Here is an 18,789-nt window from a genome sequence, read left to right as displayed (position 1 = left end):
GACCAATACCGGTATCCGGCCATCTCTCACACCGATTCTAGTACCACATTCGTCAGCGTTCCAGGCCGCTGAAGCCGTGATCCCAAGCTCTACCGCATGAGCCGCCGTGCGGCGATACCAGGCCTCCACAAGATCGATCTGTTGCTCCCAACTAAGGCGAGTAATCTCGACGGGTTGTTGTTTGGTAAGTCGCAGTTCCGGGTGTTTTTTACGCCAACGGCCGTACCAGTTCATTTGAATTGGACCACAGGGCGGTATACGTGACTGACGCATCAGATTGGCCGCAGATATTACGTGTTGTGAGTCGGGATATGCACCAAGTTTATCAAGCTGCATGATATACGCAACGAGAGCTTGATCTTCAGCATCAGTCAACAATGAAGGCCGCCCGCTGCGCTTTATCGATATCTTAGGAATGCCATTGATCAGGAGATTACGAGCATGCCGCTGAGTACTCGAATACGGGTAACCGTTCCTTTTACAGAACGATCGTAGCGATTCTGGCTTGGATCTGCCCTCCCGCGCGGTATCCGCCCTACTGCGGTGAGTTTCGACATATTGGGCATACATGCGGGCTCCTAAGATAGCTGGAGATTCTGGGGACGTCATGATATAGGTATATTTGCGGTAAGTGCAATTGTGTTGTTATGGAACGGGATTACACTCGGCATAAGTTAAATTGTTAACGATTTTCTAGGTAAAAAACTGATGCGGGGTGGCCCACGGTTTTTTCGAAAATCAAGGTTTTGTAACCCCCTCTTTGAGGGGGCCCACAACGAACAGCCCCCAAGTAGATAAAATAAAAGAGACAAAACGGGGAGGATGACCGACAACAGGGACAAGCCATCGACTTCTATTTTTTTTTTCGCTTCGTGTTACGCACAGCCCAGAGCCAAGTCGCCGACGATGAGCAAAAGAAAATAGAACAGAGAGAAAACAAAATCCAAGCCATTGACGTGACCTAGTGCCCGTCCAAGCCCGTCCCTCCGCATATTACTGCCCGCCCCCTCTTCTGCTTTCCCTGGTCTTGCTTGGCTTGGTTTTTTGTTTTTTTTTTGTGTTTGTTTTACCGCTTGATCGGCGGACACTGTGGGATTGGAAGCTTGCATGAGCCAATGTTTTGCCAAGGTTGTTGGTCGTTTGTACGGAGTATGTAAAATGTACGTTGATGGTTTACTTCTTCAATAATGGTCCCTGAGCGATTTCAAGGGGGGAGGGGCGTGCGTGGGAGCGCGGAGAACGAGGGGACGCTGTGGATGGCAGGGGTTCTTTACGGGCGGAGATTCGCATCTAGTTCCAATGGCGAACGGGGTCTGCATTCGCCGTTTTCTTTATTTTTCTCACTCTGTTTTGTCTCTAATTACTCAGTGACCGCCGCCGGCTGCAGTAGTTAATACTTGGCCGGATAAAAATGTTCTAGCGAACTGGTGTTGGTGGTTGACCGTGTGTAATCTGTCGGTAAGCAGGCAAAAGACAGCGATCGCCGTGGGTTCTTTTTTTGTTAATCGGCAGTTTGTTTCGATTTTCGGGAGCATCGGAGGATAGATAAGGTTTGCTGTGAAAACCTGGACTATGTAGCATACCACCTCGTGCACGTGACTTGGAATAAGTCGCCGGCTAGCCCCTAACCCTGACTTGTCATAATCAGCAACTACGTTTCTCCTCACGTCATCAATTGAAGCAGTCAGTGACAGACCGTCGACGATATCATGTTCCATATACGTCGTGACCTTTTCGAATAAATGGGAGCTTTGACCTATGACTCAAGGTGAATCAATTCGGTGACATTGAGACTAGGTCTACAATATGTGTGCGGCTCCGCCATAGAAAAGTATCCGAAAAGTCTCCCTGGAGGACAAAAATTCGTGCACTAGAATAGTAGCATCTCCCGAGAAGTTCCCGGCATGAGATATAAGTAAAAAACCCTGAACTCGATGAAAGACCCAGCACAGAATTCCCAGATCATCACAACAGCATCAAAGACTCAAATCAACCAATGCTTGGAGAAACTGGCATCTGCCCGACAAACATCTCACAGACAGTTGCCCAATCACTGTTTCCTCACAACCCCTTCACCTACAGCCCTCAAACCCCAATCGTACCCATCATGGCGGCCATGAGCGACAACACCGCCGCCAACAAGAAGCACTGGGAGTAAGCATTCGGGTCAAGCACGTGTTGCAGTGGAGGACTGGTGCTCATAGTTTGCTGACTGAACAATCGAAACAGTGTCAAGGCAGCCACGTACGAGACTGACCCCAAGTGGGAGAAGTCCATGGCCCAACTCATCGCCGCCGTCGAGGAGCGACGGGACTTTATCGGCGTGAGCTGGGCAAGGAAAGGAGAGTCGGACAGGACAGTCAGGATGATCGACTATGCCTGCGGTCCGGGGACGATATCTAGGGTGAGTCGCCAGGAAACCACGGGAAAAGGGGGGGACTGATGTGGCTCTCAATGAGATTTGGAAATCGCCAGAAAATTCTCACACACAAAAAAAAAAAACTCTGCTCTAGGCCTTGCATCCATACGTCACCCAGTGCCGCGGCGTAGACCTGTCGACCAACATGGTGGCTCAGTACAAAGCGCGAGCAAAGGTCGAGGTGAGCTTTACCCCCCTTTTTTTTACCCGCAGCAGGAAGGAAAAAAAAAGATAGAAAAGAAAATGGCAGCCTGCTGACGAGTATCAAAATCTCTCTGGGACGACACAGGGCTTGACGCCCGAGCAAATGGATGCCTTTGAAGGCAACATCTTGGACGACGACGGCGCGGCGCTGTCGGACCCCACGCTCCGGGACGCCGACCTGGCCTGCGTCAGCATGGCGATGCACCACATGGACGACCCGGCGCGCGTAGCCCTCAAGCTGGTAGAGCGCCTGCGGCCGGGCGGCGTGCTCTTCGTCATTGACTTTGTGAGGCACGAGGTTCCCGGCGGCGGTTCGGGGGCCGAGCACGGTGGCCACCACCACCACCACCACCACCATCATCACCACGGCGGTCATGGACATGGTCACGGGCACAGTCACGATGGCCACGGGCATGGGCACGAGAAGCAGCAGCAGGAAGGAGCGGGAATGGGAGAGGTCTTTGACGCGACGCCCACCATTGCGCACAACGGCTTCTCCCCGGAGCAGGTCAGGGATATGTTTGAACAGGCGGGAGCTGGAGACGACTTTGCCTTTGAGCTGGTCGATAGTGTGGAGATGCCGGCCTCCTCCACGGTCAAGCCGGTCATCTTTTTCGCTAGGGGGACCAAGAAGGCCGCTGCCTCTCTATGAGCGGTGTAGGGCGGGGGACCAGAAATAGTGGTTTACCATATATGGATCTCCTTTCAGTGCAAAAGTCTCACAAAGTATCGAGACCTTAGGTTGTTTTAGACTGTTATCCAACCAAGGTCGAGTTGCCGATGCTCATGCACCATCGTGGCACAGCCTCTCGGATGATTTGTTTATAGAATATGATCCCAAAGTCTGACCGCATCAAACAACCATTTGGAGAGCAAAGATATGCGCCACGGCTGGAATCAGGCTGGTCGAAAATCGACGAACTGTGACCTGTGGTTTACCGCCCACACACCCCCTCCAGTCCAAACTTGTAATCAAGAACCCCCTTCAGTCCTTGGACGCTTCGGGAACGTCAATCACAAAGGCACCGCCAAGCAGGATGGCAGGCTCGGCTACGTTGTGGTGTTCATAGCTTATGTTGACGTCAGCATTTAGTCTCACACCCCTTTTCTTCCTTCGCCCATCGCCCCGGGACCGAAGTTTGAGAACAAACGCCAACGGGAAGAAAACCTTGCTGGAGACCCCCAAACTGTGCCTCCCCCGCTCTGCAGCCTTGTGTGAGGATATTGATCTAGATGGGTATTTTCGGGAGAAAAGAAGGTATGCGCATATGCACAGGTTGCGACAGTAAGCTGGCGGTAGCTACATGCACCTGGCTACCACCACCACCTGTTTCAAAGCCAATAAAAGCATCGCTGCGGGCAAACACACACCAAGGAAAATAAACAGACATGACTTACCTAAGACTGCCTACACCGCCAGCCTCCAGGATGAAAGTCGGCCCATCCTGGAGACTCTTGCCGGCCCAGCGCATGGCGAAAGCCCGGAGGATATGACCATGCGCCACGACGAGCACGTCGCTGGCTGGCTGGGGCTCCTTGGGGTCCGTTGCTCCCTTTTCCATCACCGGCGCGTGGAACTTGTTACGGATGTCGGCTATGAGGCGATCAAGCCGGGCGGTTATGTCCTCAGGGCTTCTTTTAAGTTTTGCAACAGAGGACAGTCAGTGTTATCTGTCCCGTCTGCATGCCACGAAATAGCGCAGAAATGCTGCAAAAGCAGTACAAAGACTTACTCTCCACCAGGACATCCATCCCTCCAGATATCCCACCTCCCCTCTATGCCCTGCTTCTTACGGATCTCCCTGATCTCTGGGCTGGTGATGCCCTCGTACTCACCATAGTCCCACTCGCGGATGTCCTCGGTGACCTCGATCTTGGCCGTGTCGCAGTCACGAGGATCCTTCTCCAGGTCGCCATGAGGTTCCCATGGGAGAGGGTCCTTGAGGCCAAGGTTGAGCAGCTCAAAGGTGCGCTGGGCGCGCTTACGAGGAGATACGTATCTGGACGGGGTCAAGAGGTTGTAAGATTTTAGCAAGCGGTCACATGTATGAGGAGTTTGTTGACACTGCTGCAGGATTTGCAGGCACACAACGTCCACGGAATGTTGATATGGGCTGTCAAATCTTCAGGGTAGAGAGACGCTGCGCAATGACAAGTCTCTTGGAATGAATCCCCTGTCTATGGTAAGACAGCAGGTGGCCATGGGATTCTTTCAAAGCCCAATATCCACATATTGGAGGCCAACGCATGCAGCCACAGAAGATGACAGAAATCCACGACATGCAGCGTGAATCATACCGTCATCATGTGAAGCGGACAAGAGTCAGATTCACTCACATGTGTGCGAGCTTTCTGGGCACGATCAGGCGGTCATTTCCGACCATGGCCCGGCCGGTAGCCCTCACGCGCTTCTCGCCATTGGCCGTCAGGGGAATATCCGTGGAGCCAGTGTGGCGGCCGTCGAGGGACCACTCGGTCTCGCCGTGGCGGACAATGAAGACACGAGGCGTTGACATCTGTGAATCTTGTCAAAATTATATTCAATTGTAAAGTATAATATACATCGTGGCAGTGAAGGTTATATTTAGTTTTGCGAGGTCCGGGCCAAGTTCGGCCAAGGTCGGCCAAGAGCCGGGGGATCATCGCCAGTTGACAACCGAAGGGAAGTAAAAAGTGGGCAAGGCAATGCTGGGACCGGGTGGAAGGGGTGACCCCTGGGGAAAACCCCGATCCTGTGGATGACCGCGGAAGTCAAGAAAAAAAGCCTCTTTCTTGGTTTTGACGTTCAGATCAAGGTCCAGCTTGGTACCCGATAGGACGAACCCCCGACTTTGGTGACGCTTGTCGCATTTTGTCCTGACTTGAGGTTGATGAGGCAGCCGACCTGGTCCTTGACCTGTCTTCTCGAAGCCAAATCTGGGGAGCTTTGGATGGGCAGGACAGCCAACGGCTGTGATCAGACTGACAACCCAGCAGACCAGAAAGACGGACAAGACGAACAGACATACCCTTAACCGTATCGTCTTATATCTAGCCTCTCGATGCTCGAATTTTGATCAATAACCAACCAGTTCTAAATTTGGCCGTGCAGTCCAATCAAAAATTGGATCTGATCTTGTAATACCCCATCTCACAAGTCAGCAACAGGAAGACGGCCCGACAGAGTTCTTCGCATGCAGAAGCCCAGCCCGTGGAACCATATCCACGGTTGATCGAGAGTGGTTTCTTGGGTATTTGACGGAATTCCACTGGGCTTCCTTCCATTCTCGATCGTTATCTCTGGCCCCCGGAACCTAGCCCTGCGAGTCCGTTTCAGGCTTCATGCGCAAGTGAAAGAAAGGGACACCTGCAGAGCCCCACAACCTCTTCAATGGGCAGTACCAAGCACCCCCACCAACCCGCCCATGAGCCCCCCAATCAGAACCTCCAGAGTAAGGGAAATCGTATCCGCACCAAGGAGAATCTTTGAAACTCACAACTGTCAAGGCGTTGTTTGATCAAATAAAATGTCGATAAAGGACAGGGAATGGAAGAGTCGGCAACGGGAGCGAGCCAAAGCAAATGAAAGCGGAATTATTGACAAGGCTTTCTTGAACAAATATAGCTTTGCCCCTCTCGGTACAGAAAAAAAAACTTGGCGAAACTGATTTGCTTTATTGTTTACGGTCCAAGCGGGCAAGAAGAAAAAAAAAGTTCAGAATCGTTTTGTGAAATCTTGTCATAGATTGAACGATCTGCGCTCTTAGTCAATGCTGCAGTAAAAAAAAAAAAAAAAAAAAAAAACTAGGAGACAACCCATTCATACAAAATCTGGGCTATTGCTTCTTTTTTATATCTCTTTTATCCTCCACCCAGCAGTGGGCATCCATCCACCCAGAAAGACGTCAAGAAAGATTTCGTTATATGCGCGTAATCGATGATTTGCGCGACCGCGGGAGATCACCACAACAGTGGCCATGACGGCCTGTGGGCGACCGAAAAACAGGGCAACCAGCAGCAGCAGCAGCAGCAGCACCACTACCAAGCCGCCGCCTCCACTGGGCGCTTACTAATGAACGTGCTGCTGCTGCGCCGCCGGACGCTGGGCCCCACAGCTGACACTGCTACTGTCACCACCACCGGCACCTCCCACGCCGCCTCGGAGCCCCTGACGTCGCCAATTGAGCTAGCGTCGTACCCCAAGAAAAAAACATCGCCGTCGTCACGGACCGACGCCGCCGCTTGGGAAAAGGACTTTTCGGCCGCAACCTCGACGGCACACTCGGACTCCCGCCCACCGCAAAATAATCACCACCAGGATTGCACGCCGCGAGACGCGACGGCCGCCATCTGGCACTCCAACTCCACCACCGCCGCCCGCCGCCGCCGCGCGCCCTCAACCCCGGCCCGCTCGCTGTCTACACCACCGGTCGTCACCGCGCCCGTCGACCGCGCCGCTCGCTCCGCGTCCCTCGACTCGCCCGAGCGCAGACGCATCCGCTCCGCCAGCACGGGCGGTGGCCGACCCAGTACCGGACGTGCTGCTTCTTCCTCTTCTGCCTCCAAGCCTAGGCCGTCTGGGCACGAGAGGAGGGTGACGGAGAGCGAGGTCATCTGGAAGGGGGTGTGGGATTGAGTTTTAGAAACAAGGGACAGAAGAAAAAAAAAGGATAAACTCGTTACACTCCCATTACCCAAATGGCGTCCCGGGCAGCGGCAGCGCACGCATCGCGCGTCAAGGTCCGTCGCTATATCGTCACGGGCGGCGTGGCGACCACTGTCTTTCTCGGGAGTATCTACGGCGCCGGGCTCAAGATCCAAGGCGAGGCCAAGACTGTGAGTTTGATTTTTTTCTTGTTCGATTTCTACATGCCGAAAAACTTCTTCAATGCATGCCTAGTACAAAGCCCATCCGCTGACGAAGCCAAAATGAAACAAAAAACACAGGAGCGAAAAGCATTTGTCGAAGCCTCGTTAGAAGAGCAGATTGCCGTGCTCGAGGAGCGCAGACAATACTTGGTGAGCCAACGTGCTCCCTTTGAGAGGAAGCTGGTCAGACTGCATGAACGCATGGCTGCGAAGAAAGAGGCAGAGCAGCAGCTGCACAACGGACAGCAGATGGAGGTGAAGCCAGACACGAGGCCAATGCGGAACGGTACATTTGTAGAGGCCAGTAGCACAGCCGATTCAAAGACTGTTGGTGATACTCAGTCAACAAAAAGTGGCTCGAGGTGGTGGCCATTTTCTTAGGCAAGGGATGTAAAGTTAGCTTGTAGGATACCCGAAGCACATAAAAGTATGCAAACAAACTTAGGTGTTTTTATCTTTCATAAGCCGAAATCTATCTGCCTTTTACCAATTGTACCGAATACAAAACTAAGGAACGCAGCCAAAATCCCACGTCCCGTGTTACTGGATTATTTTTTTTCTTTTCTTGTTCTTGTTTCTGTATCAAATTCTCAGCGGGGCAGTGAACCACTTCAGGCTACCTTCCCCCATGTTGGGGATCCGTGTTAAAAGTTGACTATGCCTGATCGATTCCATCGGCAGACGGCAGCGGGATGGCCCGGTATAACAGAATAAGCGCCGAGTGAGACTCGCCGCCACCGGCCAGCGCATCAATCTTGTCCGATGTCACCTCTGACACCTTGTCGTCGTTGAACCACCACCACTTGCCATCCTCTTCACCCTTGGGCTTGCCCGTCTGAGGATCCACAGGAGCCGTCTTCTTGACGTACGCCGTGTAATGACCGCTGTCGGCACTCGCGCCTTGGTGCGTCACAACGCCGCGGAGCTCGTACAGTCCCGAGTGGTTAGCGCCCTTGTCTGCCGCCAATTCCTGGTTCACAAGAGCGTGCAGCTCCTTCTTGGCCTGCAAGAGCTGCGCCTGCTTCTCTTCGTCGATCTCGGCGTCCGTCTTGAACGTCTCACCATCCATTGCCATATCGACATCTCCGTCCGCTCCCGGCTTCTTGTCGTCCTTCTTCTTCTCCGCCTCCTTGGATCCCGAGGATCCCGGAACGTCGCCGTCCAGGAGTGGGTTCTTCTTGCGTCGCTTGCGCGAACGCTCGATGTCCTCTTCGTCCTTGCGGACCTCGCGCACCTTGTCGCGGACCGGGATGAGCAGCTTCTTCAGGTCATCTGTGCAGAACTCGACAATATCAAGCTCGTGCGAAAATGTGACCTTGCGCATGATCTTGGCCTTCTTCTGCACGTCACGCTTCCAGAAGAAACGCACAAAGTGAACGGTCAGGTACTTGGGCAGACGCGAGATCTTAGACCGCTTGGTGTAAGTAGCTTCCCTGTCCAATGTGTCCGACTTCTTCTCAATCGTCTCGGTAAGCGAGGCAAGGATACCGTCGCGAAGGTGGTTGATATCCTTGTCGATGTGGCAGTTCAGCTTGAGAAACGGCTCTCGTGTGGTGACGGACTGCTCTCCCATCTCACGGGCAGCAGGATCGTCGCACTCCAGCACGCTCTCAAACTCGCCGGCCATGTACTCATCAATAAAGGAAATGGTTTTTTGGTCTTGCGAGCCCTCCCGCGTAAGCTTCTGCCTCAGCTGTGCGAGGATCTGCGACCAGGCCTCCTCGGCGTCCTGCTGTGCGAAACCTTGGCCCTGTCTCGACCGCTCGGCGAATTGGGGAAATGCTGTACGCAGGGCACTCAGAAAGGCGTGCGGGGCATAGCCGGATTGCGTCTTTCCCATCGCCTCGTACAAGTTCCTGAGCTGATTGGTAAGGTCCAGGTTGGGGACCCGATTGCTGTGGTCCTCCTTGAACATGTAAGTTGACAATGCGGTCTGGAGCTCTGGAATGGTGCGTAGGGTCTGTAGCGTCGAGTTGAGATAGCAAGTGTTGCCCAGGTTCTCGAGACCTGCCGGCGTGGCGCCCTCCTGTTGAGCAGCTTCGGCCTCGGTCATGTCCTCAACAAACTTGATCTTGCCCGCTGGGCGTTGGACCTCGCTACCACCGGGAGTACCCATCATCATGACCGTTTGTCCCGGCTTGAGACCTACGGAGCTCATAACTATGTCATCCTTGAGCTGGCCGCCCTTGACGAGGATCCTCTGTCGCTCGGGTTCGACGCCAGTCAAGCTGAATAGCTGGTATTTGAACACCTCGCCGGTGGATTCGGTATCGACCTCGACATCGTACTTCTTGCCCTTGTGGGACACGGTAACTGAAAGGCCAGGAAGATGCCTGTTAGCCACTTAATCTTGAATTATGGAGCAACTTCAAAGGAGTTTTAAAGCAGTATATTGATTGACTTACTGTTTATTGACGACATCTTGTCAAGATATGTCAACCCCGACTTGAACTACCTAGGTTTCTGAGGAAGAGGGGCAGACTAAACAAAAGAGAAAAAAAGGAACGGGGATGCAGTCTTTTAACACCGCTGCAGTGTAATCCTAGCTCTACTAGGCAGCCAACAGCTTCGCAATGCTTGCCGCGGAAGTTGATGGAATTTTAAAAAAGGGCGGCGGTTTGACACGGGAAGAAACATGAGCCGCTGTTAGCTGTCAAACTGTCTAACCTCCCAGTCGCCGCTCGGTTTGGTGGGGTCGGTTACCGTTGAGGCGCTGACGAAAGATGGAGCTCTCTGAGGAAGCTCGGACCAATCACGTCGCTGCGAACCTCCCCGCCGACTGCCTTGCGCCGCTTGCTGATGTAACCGGAGCGCGGTGATGGGCCCCACTATCCCCACGAGCTGTGACGACGTCCTGTCCTGTTCCTGTATTGCCCGCCGATGGTACAGACTATCACCAAAAGCACGGCCGAACGATTTGCATTGATCTACAACTACTGCTTGGGACGAACGAAGCTGGAGAAGCACCCAAGTGGCTGTACTGGCAACCTCGAGAAATTTTAATCTCGGGGTGCGGTGAGCTTACCAAGCCGACAGACAGAACAAGCTCACAACTCCCAACTCACGATGGTCAGCCCCTATCCCTCCCACCTCGACTCCGACACCGATTGGATCTCCGCGTCTTCTTGTCTGTGTCCACGAAGCTGACGGCCACAAAAAATGAAATACAAACTCCCCCAAATATAGTCCCAATCCCTCAGGCCGTACCTCCAGGCTGTGCGGAGCAGCCTTACGGCGGCGCTCTGCCTGTCAAACTTTGCGTCGCAGGCGTCGGAGAGGCACAACGTGCCCGAAATCGAGGCGCAAACATCGCCCGAGGTGCTGCTGACTCCCCTTACGATTGCGCGCAACGAGAACGAGCGCGTCCTCATCGAGCCCAGCGTCAACAGCGTCCGCATCAGCATCAAGATCAAGCAGGCCGACGAGATCGAGCACATCCTGGTCCACAAGTTTACGCGCTTCCTGACCCAGCGCGCGGAATCTTTCTTTATCCTGAGGAGGAAGCCCATCAAGGTTCGTACGGAGAGGGGGGAGGGAGATGTTGAGGAGGAGGGACCGCCGCATGGGGCAGTCAAAGCAAATATGGGAGCTTTGGTGGTATGACGGAGGCTAATGACTGTGCTCAAATTCCAGGGATATGACATTTCCTTCTTGATCACCAACTTCCACACGGAAGAGATGCTTAAGCATAAGCTGGTTGATTTCATCATACAGTTCATGGAGGAGGTTGACAAGGAGATTTCGGAGATGAAGCTCTTCGTAAGTTGGCCATTCCTGGAGCTCCATCCGGGCTACCTGCATACATACCGGGAAATCACTAACTGTTGGTTTTCTTCGTCTAGCTGAACGCAAGGGCAAGATTTGTGGCCGAGTCTTTCTTAACACCGGTATGTGTACCCCTGTAACGATCCACCTTTCTGTGAGCATGGATGCTAACTTTAGTGTAGTTCGACTGATCGCGAAAGTTGTGTACGTCGAGAGATTCTGTTACTGGCGTTGTTGGCGGAAACATGATTCCTTGTGACTTATTGAAGGTAAAAAGACAAGCCATAAGATTACGAATAAATTGCTCGAGAACTACCCTATTCAACGTTTTATTTTGTGTGGAGTGCAATTGGTTTAGGCGGTAGTGACTGTGTATTGACTACAGATAGCTTGGGGATGCCTGTTTGCCGACGCTAAGATCCACCGCACCTTATTCAAACGACAACTGGAAAATCTCAGGACTTGTTGGCAAACTCTGACATGCCGAGCAAGGCAAGTGCCCATTAGCCCACTTTGGTAGGTGGTTCACCACCAGCATTTGATTGATGTTTCTTTCGAGCCCATCTGTTGATTGATAGTGCAACAGAAGTCGCAAATTGGGGCCACAGGCAATGTATATCTATGTAGGGGCGAAAGAGAACTTGAAAGTCCCACCACCGGCGGCTGTTTATCTATAAGAAATTCAGATGTATAAATTGGAGTTTTACACAGAAGGCATGCGGTGGCAAGTGGGTTCAGCTTGACGAAGGGCAGCTGGGTGAACTACTAGCAGAGTGGCCCTTTACCTACAAGCATAACCCGCCTGTCACCTGGGGATCATGGCACGCCTAGGAACGCGGCCATGTGCTTTGAGATGTCAGTGAACTGTTCACCTTATCCTGGGGCTAGCACCTGTCAAAGAGATACATCATTTACTGCTTCATAACAAGTCATCTAGAGACATTGACCGATCCGCGATCTGCCATCCGAGCATCTTGCCGAAACTGACTGTGAGCAAGTAACCATTACACCAGGCTTAATAGGTTCATCCTGCTTCTTTGGCAGCCAAAATCAGAAAGCAACAGCTACTGGCTCAAACGGGCTTTGTGATATTTCCGAAATCCCAAAACCACATCTTTCAGGACATCATAACCCACCTAGCCCTCTGTCAGTGGATTTTTCACCTGTTGGACTGCCAGGCAGGGTTTCCCGGAACAATATCAACCAAGGGCAGACGGTGTTTGTCTCCTTTCACTCTTGCGGTTTTGACAAACAAATTTGTTGCGGCCCACTTTGGCCTCGTTCCAGCTGGCTGGCTGCTCACACTCGGGCACACGGCCATGGTTGATTTGACTGCCTGCCAACGTCCTTTTTCTGCGTCACCACTTCTGACCTTTGGTAACTTTCTTCGCAACCAAAACTCGCTCCAAACACAATCTCGTTCTTCATCACCCAACCTACCCAGTTACGCAACAACAAGACTTGGGAAGTTATCATCGTTTGCATATCTCTTTTTCTACCGGTAAGCTTCTCGTGATATAACTATTTTCTTCCTCCTTCCTTTCCTTGCTCTGTTTTGGTTTTTTACCCTCCTGCTGTAAACCTTTCATCTCTTCCTCCCTATTCCATCATATCACCTCATCCGTCTGGTCTTCGCTGGCGTATTATCCTTGACTTTTCTTGCTACTCTGTTTTCGAGGCCTGTTTTCCGGATTGGCAGTCGCCTTTTCGGGATGCCCCGGTGATGGGTCTCTGAAAGTTACAGTTTCCGGTTCCTGACCTCAGTTCCAACTCAGATTTGTTGACTACCCTAGACCTTAACACAGCTAGTTGCTTCAAAAGAAGGCGAGCAACGATGACGGCAGTCGTTGCCAAAAGCACGTCTCCTGACATTGGAGACACGGATGGTGGTGTACGGATCAGCTTCTTGGACTACGTTCAGCAGAATTCTGCCGCCGCTGATGCAAACGCGGTCAGCTCCAAGAAGGTGTTGTTCACTTCCATGAAGACGGCCAACAGACCCCTCGACCCCACCACATCCCCCTTCGACCCCCAGCTTGGAGATGGAGATGTTGATGTTCGCCGTCCCGTTGGCAAGCTCCCTGGCTCGCAGTCAGTCCCGAACATCCTGGGAAGCCTCCAAAACCAGAACACTTACCCGCAAGCCCAGAATGTGGCTTTTGATGCCCAGTCAACCTATGATGACTCCAACAGCCTGTTCTCTACGGTGAGCCAGCAGCTCGCCGCTCCGGTTACTTACAATGTTCCAGATGGCCCTCTTTACAACCCAACTGCCCAGGCCGGTATTTCTGGATTGTACCAGCAGGGCCAGCTCTCTCAGCAGGCTGAACTTCCCCAGCAGGCTCAACTCCCTCAGCAGGCTCAACTCCCCCAGCAGGTTCAACTCCCCCAGCAGCTTCAACTCCCCCAGCAGCTTCAGCAAGATCATGCTCCTATGGTTAATCAACTGTACAACCCGGGACAGTACGACAAGTCCGGCATGCCACAGATGAGCGTGGCCCCTATCAATCACCAGCTGGTTCAGCCACAGATGGCACTTCGTCCGACCGTCGAACATGTCCCTGAGCATGTTCGGTCCCAGCGCTCGCACGCCTTGAACAAGCTGACCTCTGGTCCGACTGGTCGCCCTTCAGCAGCCGAGGCGCTCGACAGCAACAACTTTCCATTTGTCGAGACTGCTCGTGTTGTTGCTCCCGATGCTTGCACTAACGGCGTGGTGAAGCTCAAGAACGTTGGTGATGCCTCTGACTCTCTGCTTTTAGCACCTTCTTGTTGTTTGCATAGACCCGCTGACCTTTTATCAAACCCAACCACCATCAACAGATCCCCTTCGCCACCCGTCGAGTAGAGATCATTGCATTTCTAGGACGCAACTCCAAGATTCTCAATGATAACCTAGAACCCGTGCACATCATCATGGAGCGCGTTACTAGCAAAACCATGGATGCATATGTCGAGTTCGTCACTCTCCAGGATGCCATCAAAGCCGTTGATAAGCATCAGGCCACCATCACGCGTGGTCGTCTCAGCCGCTTGGGAGACCGTCCCATCGAGGTTGAGTTGTCGTCGCAGGGCGCCTTGATGAAGGATTTGTTTCCCTCCGCCAAGGGCGTTTTCTGGGAGGGCATCCGCCCTACCATCAAGCCTTTCAAGCCCAACGAGCCCTGGGAGAACTTTAAAGGTTTTGTCAACGATGAAGAGATGACCATGCTGGTGAAGCATGTCGAGGTTCCGCAGCGTGTAAGCTATCTGCCATTTGCGTTTTTCTCCTGACTGGACATAAGCAGCCTATCTCTCAGCGCCTTGACTAACAACGACATCCGCATCGCCAAAAAAAAACCAGTCGCCCTTCTCCCGCGACTGCCCGCAGCGACCCTACGAATGCATGATCAGTACGATACGAAAGCTGCCCTGGCCCATGACGGAGCTGATCACGCTGCGCCAGCGCCACGCCATCTACAACGCCTGCTTTTCGCTGATCCGCCTGCTGAGCTCCGCAATCGCCCACGGCCGCCACGAGGAGATACTCAACGAGCCGCTGCGCAAGCGACTCGTACACGCCGCCATGACCTGTCCGGGTTTCACCGTAGTGCAAAAGGACAACATCGCCACCATCGTTGACATGTCCGAGTCCAGGAGGCTCGAGTACGGCCTGCCGCGCTTCGCCAGCTCGTGGCTCCATCTGTATGCGCTGTCGCCCAAGGCCAACTTTCCGCTGGACATGATCGAGGTGAGTGATTTGTGTTTCTTTTCCTTGGGTCTTCTTGCTACTCTCACCAGCATTTTAAAGCAATGTAGTGGCTTTCCTGTTTGAAGTGTAAGAAGTCCAAAGCTGACTGTTCTTGTGCGACCACAAAAACAACAGTATTACATCGCCATCATCCGCGAGGAGACGACGCGCCTCGTCAACTCCCTCCCGCTCAAGGAGCGTACGCTGGTCACGAGCTACGGCCGCGACACGGATCTCTACTTTGGCTACCTTTGGTGGGAGTTGCAGCTGCCGCGCGACGACCGCTTCGACAGCATGACGCTGGCCGAGGCTGCCGCGCTCGAGTACGCCGTCATGGAGCGAATCATCTACCGCGCTTTCGGCGCCGGCGGTTCCAACGCTGCTCCTGCCATCACTTACTAAATCTCTTGGTTTCTCTTGTCTTTTTTTCTCCTCTCTAGTTCTGATGTTAATCTTCGAGATTTGAGAAGAAGAAGTGACAAAAAAAGACGAGAGTTCTGAACGCATACACAACATATGATCCTAGCAGCCTTGGCATGGAGCTGGTCGGTCTACTTTGTCAACGGGTTTTCCCCGGCTGGTTTGACACTGTGCAGGGGCTTACTGACAGAATGAGACCCTTTTGGACCAGGGTCATTCGTGAGCTGCAGGTCCTTTTTTTATTCTGTTTCTTCTTCCTATTTGGTCGGCATCTATCCGAATTTCATGGGTTGTGGGTCGTTTCTCTTCTCAGCAAAAAAATATTTCCTCTGTCTCAACGGGTCATGCCTTCCCCCTTGTTACAAAGGGTCAAGGAGGAAATGCATGACGGTGAGCAATGATGATGACTGACGAGGTGCTTCAGTGGGACCTTTGGGGGAATAAAAGGGTTGTCTTTTTTTTCTTTTTTTCTTTTTTTTTCTGCTTCTGATTTTTTCTCCTTGGCTTGGACAGGCCCAGTCTGGACCAGGGTTGTATCGAGATGCCGGCTTTGATATCCACCAGCCATTCTGCAATCTCAGGTAGAGCCCCAAGACAGACTTACTAAATAATCGAAAACGACTAGTTCTAGAACTAGTCTATTCCCCGGAGATCTGGACTCGGCTTTGAGCCAGAAACGGATGGTGACGACGGAAAAAGAAAATGACGCGAATATTGCTCAAGTTGTGGGGGGAAACTTCCAATCATGCCTCAAGATGCACGCAAAAGACATAACAAAAGTCAGGGGGAGTACGGTACTTAGTAGAGCGTGATTTACGGTGCAACAGCTCCGCGCAGGATCAGTATCCGCATTGTGGTGGTCCCAGACCAAAAAAAAACCCTCTGCGTTGGCTTTGCCCCCCTGTCCAATGGAAATCGGACCAACGGCTGCGCCAAAACAGAAGCCGGCAGGTGTGGAAGGTGTATTTTATTCCTGGGTAGGACGGAATATTTATAGGGTAGGTGGTACAAGCACCCTCGTTATCAATCAGGGGCTTGCCGTAACAGCATAAAAAGCTACAGTGAGTTGTTGCCACAATCGAGTAGCAAACATCGTACGTTTCACAAAGTGATTTATCATTTTACATAAAGATATGATGATGTGGTAGCAAGTGACATTGACATGAAAAAGCAGACAAGGGTCAAATCAAAAGGTACATATTGCAGAGTACTGTAGGTAAGGACTGAAAACTATACGCGATACACTTGGGGACTTAGACTACCCGTTACAAGATGTGTTTGTGGAAATGCGACGTCCTTACGTACCAAGGATCCTTCTGGTAAAAGAATGACTGCTTCTCCGGTTGGGCAAGATCTGGAGCCACTGGGACGATCTCAACAGCCTGTCAAGGTACCGCAGATCAGCCGCTCGGAGAAATATAGAAACAACGACAGGGACGGAATATAGGTCATGATCAATGGAAAGGACCGCAACAAGAGGTACAAAAACAGGCGGTAAAAAAAAGCTAAAAACTCTCTGGAGCAACCACCAACTTTTATTTTCTTGGCCATTGTTGCCGCTCAGTGTCGGCCGTCGGCAACAGTGTCCTTGGCAGAGTTGAAACTCGGTCCAATGAGAGCCGAGTAGGGCGCACATCATTGGTAGGGCTTCTGGAGAGATGTTGTAAAGTCTTTGGTCAGCAGGTTGATCATCCAGGAAGGCCCCTGATGCTGGTGGCCGTAAAGATGGACCCCTCTCGCAACCATGTCGAAAACCCTGGTTATCTGGCTTTGCTTAGGTGACACCTGCTTCCTTCTTCATGCGGGCCAAACGGCGGCATAATTCTAGAACACCGAGTTCACCGCGGGACTGGAAGTCCCGGCGATGATAAGAAAGGACGAGATGTCAAAGAGCAATGTAACCTACAGCGATCGTGAGGGTTATAATAGCCGTGCTTTGGGCATTTGTTGAATGAAGGACCCCAGGATTTCTCGCTATCGAACTTGCCGAAGCGTCTGTAGTTGCAGTTAATATTGTTGCACTTGACGATTTGAACGGTGCTTTCATCTGCACACTGCTCCTTGCAGTGGTCTATGGGCAGTGTTTTTGAGTCAGTCAAGGATGACATAACGCGGTCGTTTGCTTAGTATCACAGAACTTCGCATGACTTTGAGCACTCACGAAATTCCCAGGTTTTGTCGCACATGGTGGGTATTATCTTGAATATGTTCCGGGAAATCCAAGATTGATGGGGCTATAGTAGGGGGCTTGTAGTGGGCCTTGAGATATGCAAGGTGCTGGAGACTGGTTGCCCGGCGAGGGCAAGTCAGCAAGTCAGGGGTAAGGGGAGGCAATGGAGTATGCTAAAAGGCAAGTATGTCTGTTCACCTGAGCAACAGAGCGCCGAAAGCAAGAAAGCAATGGCTCAAATTTTGACAAATTTCGAGGTGACTGCTATGATATCAGATCTCAGCAACTTTAGGCCAACACAATGAGAAAGACCGAAAGGAGGAGCTGGAGGCCAAACAAAAGCCACGCTCATGCTGCCCCTTTATAGAGAACAAACTCTGCCATTCTTTTCCCTCGTCATCACTCTCCCGCAACCTCCAGACGAGCAACCCTCATCATTCTCCGGCTGTTGCCCCCCGGGCAAACATGAGGCCGTGGGGGTTTCTGGATTTTGCACCTTGATCACAACGCACCCTGAGCTTCTGGCTGGTCGCCACGAGGCCAAGCAAGGCGGCTGTTCGTTACTTCATCGTCTCAATTCGGTCTCTGCTCCGCACTTGACCGGTCTCAGCTAAGGCAAACTTCATGCTGGAATGGCTCGTTGGCATGATGGCGTTTTGCAACCCAAGAACAATATCGAGTACACTATGTGGCAAGGGTAGCATAACTTGCATAGGCACTGCTGACGCGCATATGGCAGGGCATACGTATTCTTATCTTTGTCTTCCTTGTACCTTTGGTGATGTTATACGGAAGACGTATTCGGCATGTACTCCGTAGGTGAGTGGACAATTCTGAGCCCAGGTCGATGCGACTTGATAATCGGCTGCACCGGATTGAGGTCCGACAGATGCGGTACAGCCGGTGAACATCACCTGCTGGGTCTGTGGGGGGCATGAAGGATCAACTCCCGTTACCGCGTCGCCGCGTTTAGCCGTACGTAGCGTGTACGACATGTCCCGCGTCGAATAGCGTCAAACTTCGACCGGCTGTCGGTGACGGTATATCCCCCATGGTCCAATAGTATTGCAGACTGTTCCCCACATACTGTCTTGATGCATAAGGTTATGTGCTGTAAAGACGTTCGATAGGTTGCAAGGTCAATTGAGTAGGAGCAAGGGATGAAGTGATCAGCTGTGATAGAGCAAACGATCCCACGACCAATGCAGGTGCTTGCATTGTATTGGTTGGGGA

General features: G+C 52.2%; 8 protein-coding genes across 8 annotated transcripts; 5 read left to right on the top strand and 3 right to left on the bottom strand.

Annotated features, from left to right (window-relative positions):
- Nucleotides 1–1,677: 1,677 nt before the first annotated feature.
- MGG_02966 (uncharacterized protein) lies at nucleotides 1,678–3,599 on the top strand. The gene is made up of 4 exons (XM_003720686.1): nucleotides 1,678–2,154; nucleotides 2,230–2,404; nucleotides 2,514–2,600; nucleotides 2,709–3,599. The coding sequence occupies exons 1-4, from the start codon at nucleotides 1,997–1,999 to the stop codon at nucleotides 3,273–3,275; spliced, it is 987 nt and encodes a 328-aa protein (XP_003720734.1). The 5' UTR covers nucleotides 1,678–1,996; the 3' UTR covers nucleotides 3,276–3,599.
- MGG_02967 (phosphoglycerate mutase) lies at nucleotides 3,007–6,404 on the bottom strand. Its single transcript, XM_003720685.1, has 6 exons — nucleotides 6,100–6,404; nucleotides 5,632–5,737; nucleotides 4,961–5,139; nucleotides 4,357–4,623; nucleotides 4,022–4,258; nucleotides 3,007–3,693 (listed from the first exon to the last, which is right to left on the bottom strand). Exons 3-6 carry the CDS (start codon nucleotides 5,137–5,139, stop codon nucleotides 3,609–3,611), a joined length of 768 nt encoding a protein of 255 aa, XP_003720733.1. The 5' UTR covers nucleotides 5,632–5,737; nucleotides 6,100–6,404; the 3' UTR covers nucleotides 3,007–3,608.
- Nucleotides 6,405–6,539: 135 nt separating this feature from the next.
- On the top strand, nucleotides 6,540–7,238 carry MGG_02968 (uncharacterized protein; the record flags this gene model as incomplete). Its single annotated transcript, XM_003720684.1, has 1 exon — nucleotides 6,540–7,238. One exon carries the CDS (start codon nucleotides 6,540–6,542, stop codon nucleotides 7,236–7,238), a length of 699 nt encoding a protein of 232 aa, XP_003720732.1.
- A 62-nt stretch (nucleotides 7,239–7,300) lies between these two features.
- Nucleotides 7,301–7,852, top strand: MGG_02969 (uncharacterized protein; the record flags this gene model as incomplete). The annotated part of the gene is made up of 2 exons (XM_003720683.1): nucleotides 7,301–7,438; nucleotides 7,550–7,852. 2 exons carry the CDS (start codon nucleotides 7,301–7,303, stop codon nucleotides 7,850–7,852), a joined length of 441 nt encoding a protein of 146 aa, XP_003720731.1.
- Nucleotides 7,802–10,143, bottom strand: MGG_02970 (ubiquitin carboxyl-terminal hydrolase 6). Its single transcript, XM_003720682.1, has 2 exons — nucleotides 9,877–10,143; nucleotides 7,802–9,784 (listed from the first exon to the last, which is right to left on the bottom strand). The coding sequence occupies exons 1-2, from the start codon at nucleotides 9,890–9,892 to the stop codon at nucleotides 8,127–8,129; spliced, it is 1,674 nt and encodes a 557-aa protein (XP_003720730.1). The 5' UTR covers nucleotides 9,893–10,143; the 3' UTR covers nucleotides 7,802–8,126.
- Nucleotides 10,144–10,291: 148 nt separating this feature from the next.
- MGG_02971 (actin-like protein 2/3 complex subunit 4) lies at nucleotides 10,292–11,950 on the top strand. The gene is made up of 5 exons (XM_003720681.1): nucleotides 10,292–10,540; nucleotides 10,658–10,984; nucleotides 11,105–11,230; nucleotides 11,314–11,358; nucleotides 11,419–11,950. The coding sequence occupies exons 1-5, from the start codon at nucleotides 10,538–10,540 to the stop codon at nucleotides 11,425–11,427; spliced, it is 510 nt and encodes a 169-aa protein (XP_003720729.1). The 5' UTR covers nucleotides 10,292–10,537; the 3' UTR covers nucleotides 11,428–11,950.
- Nucleotides 11,951–13,070: 1,120 nt separating this feature from the next.
- Nucleotides 13,071–15,403, top strand: MGG_02972 (uncharacterized protein; the record flags this gene model as incomplete). Its single annotated transcript, XM_003720680.1, has 4 exons — nucleotides 13,071–13,967; nucleotides 14,060–14,476; nucleotides 14,580–14,966; nucleotides 15,102–15,403. 4 exons carry the CDS (start codon nucleotides 13,071–13,073, stop codon nucleotides 15,366–15,368), a joined length of 1,968 nt encoding a protein of 655 aa, XP_003720728.1. The 3' UTR covers nucleotides 15,369–15,403.
- Nucleotides 15,404–17,021: 1,618 nt separating this feature from the next.
- MGG_17903 (uncharacterized protein) lies at nucleotides 17,022–17,572 on the bottom strand (the record flags this gene model as incomplete). The annotated part of the gene is made up of 3 exons (XM_003720679.1): nucleotides 17,022–17,119; nucleotides 17,293–17,457; nucleotides 17,548–17,572. The coding sequence occupies 3 exons, from the start codon at nucleotides 17,570–17,572 to the stop codon at nucleotides 17,022–17,024; spliced, it is 288 nt and encodes a 95-aa protein (XP_003720727.1).
- Nucleotides 17,573–18,789: the final 1,217 nt, after the last annotated feature.

Source organism: Pyricularia oryzae, chromosome 7, assembly GCF_000002495.2.
Source record: "Pyricularia oryzae 70-15 chromosome 7, whole genome shotgun sequence".
NCBI classification, from domain to species: domain Eukaryota; kingdom Fungi; phylum Ascomycota; class Sordariomycetes; order Magnaporthales; family Pyriculariaceae; genus Pyricularia; species Pyricularia oryzae.
This window is presented reverse-complemented; position numbering and strand designations above follow the sequence as displayed.

Excerpts from the sequence above, each read along its gene's own strand:
- MGG_02966 (XM_003720686.1), top strand. The coding sequence starts at position 1,997 with ATGCTTGGAGAAACTGGCATCTGCCCGACAAACATCTCACAGACAGTT. Across the intron at positions 2,405-2,513 it reads GTCCGGGGACGATATCTAGG|GCCTTGCATCCATACGTCAC; the intron begins GTGAGTCGCCAG and ends ACTCTGCTCTAG. Across the intron at positions 2,601-2,708 it reads AAGCGCGAGCAAAGGTCGAG|GGCTTGACGCCCGAGCAAAT; the intron begins GTGAGCTTTACC and ends GGGACGACACAG.
- MGG_02967 (XM_003720685.1), bottom strand. The coding sequence starts at position 5,139 with ATGTCAACGCCTCGTGTCTTCATTGTCCGCCACGGCGAGACCGAGTGG. Across the intron at positions 4,624-4,960 it reads CCCAGAAAGCTCGCACACAT|ATACGTATCTCCTCGTAAGC; the intron begins GTGAGTGAATCT and ends GACCCCGTCCAG. Across the intron at positions 4,259-4,356 it reads GATGGATGTCCTGGTGGAGA|AAGCCCTGAGGACATAACCG; the intron begins GTAAGTCTTTGT and ends AAAACTTAAAAG.
- MGG_02971 (XM_003720681.1), top strand. Across the intron at positions 10,985-11,104 it reads TGAGGAGGAAGCCCATCAAG|GGATATGACATTTCCTTCTT; the intron begins GTTCGTACGGAG and ends CTCAAATTCCAG. Across the intron at positions 11,231-11,313 it reads TTTCGGAGATGAAGCTCTTC|CTGAACGCAAGGGCAAGATT; the intron begins GTAAGTTGGCCA and ends TTCTTCGTCTAG.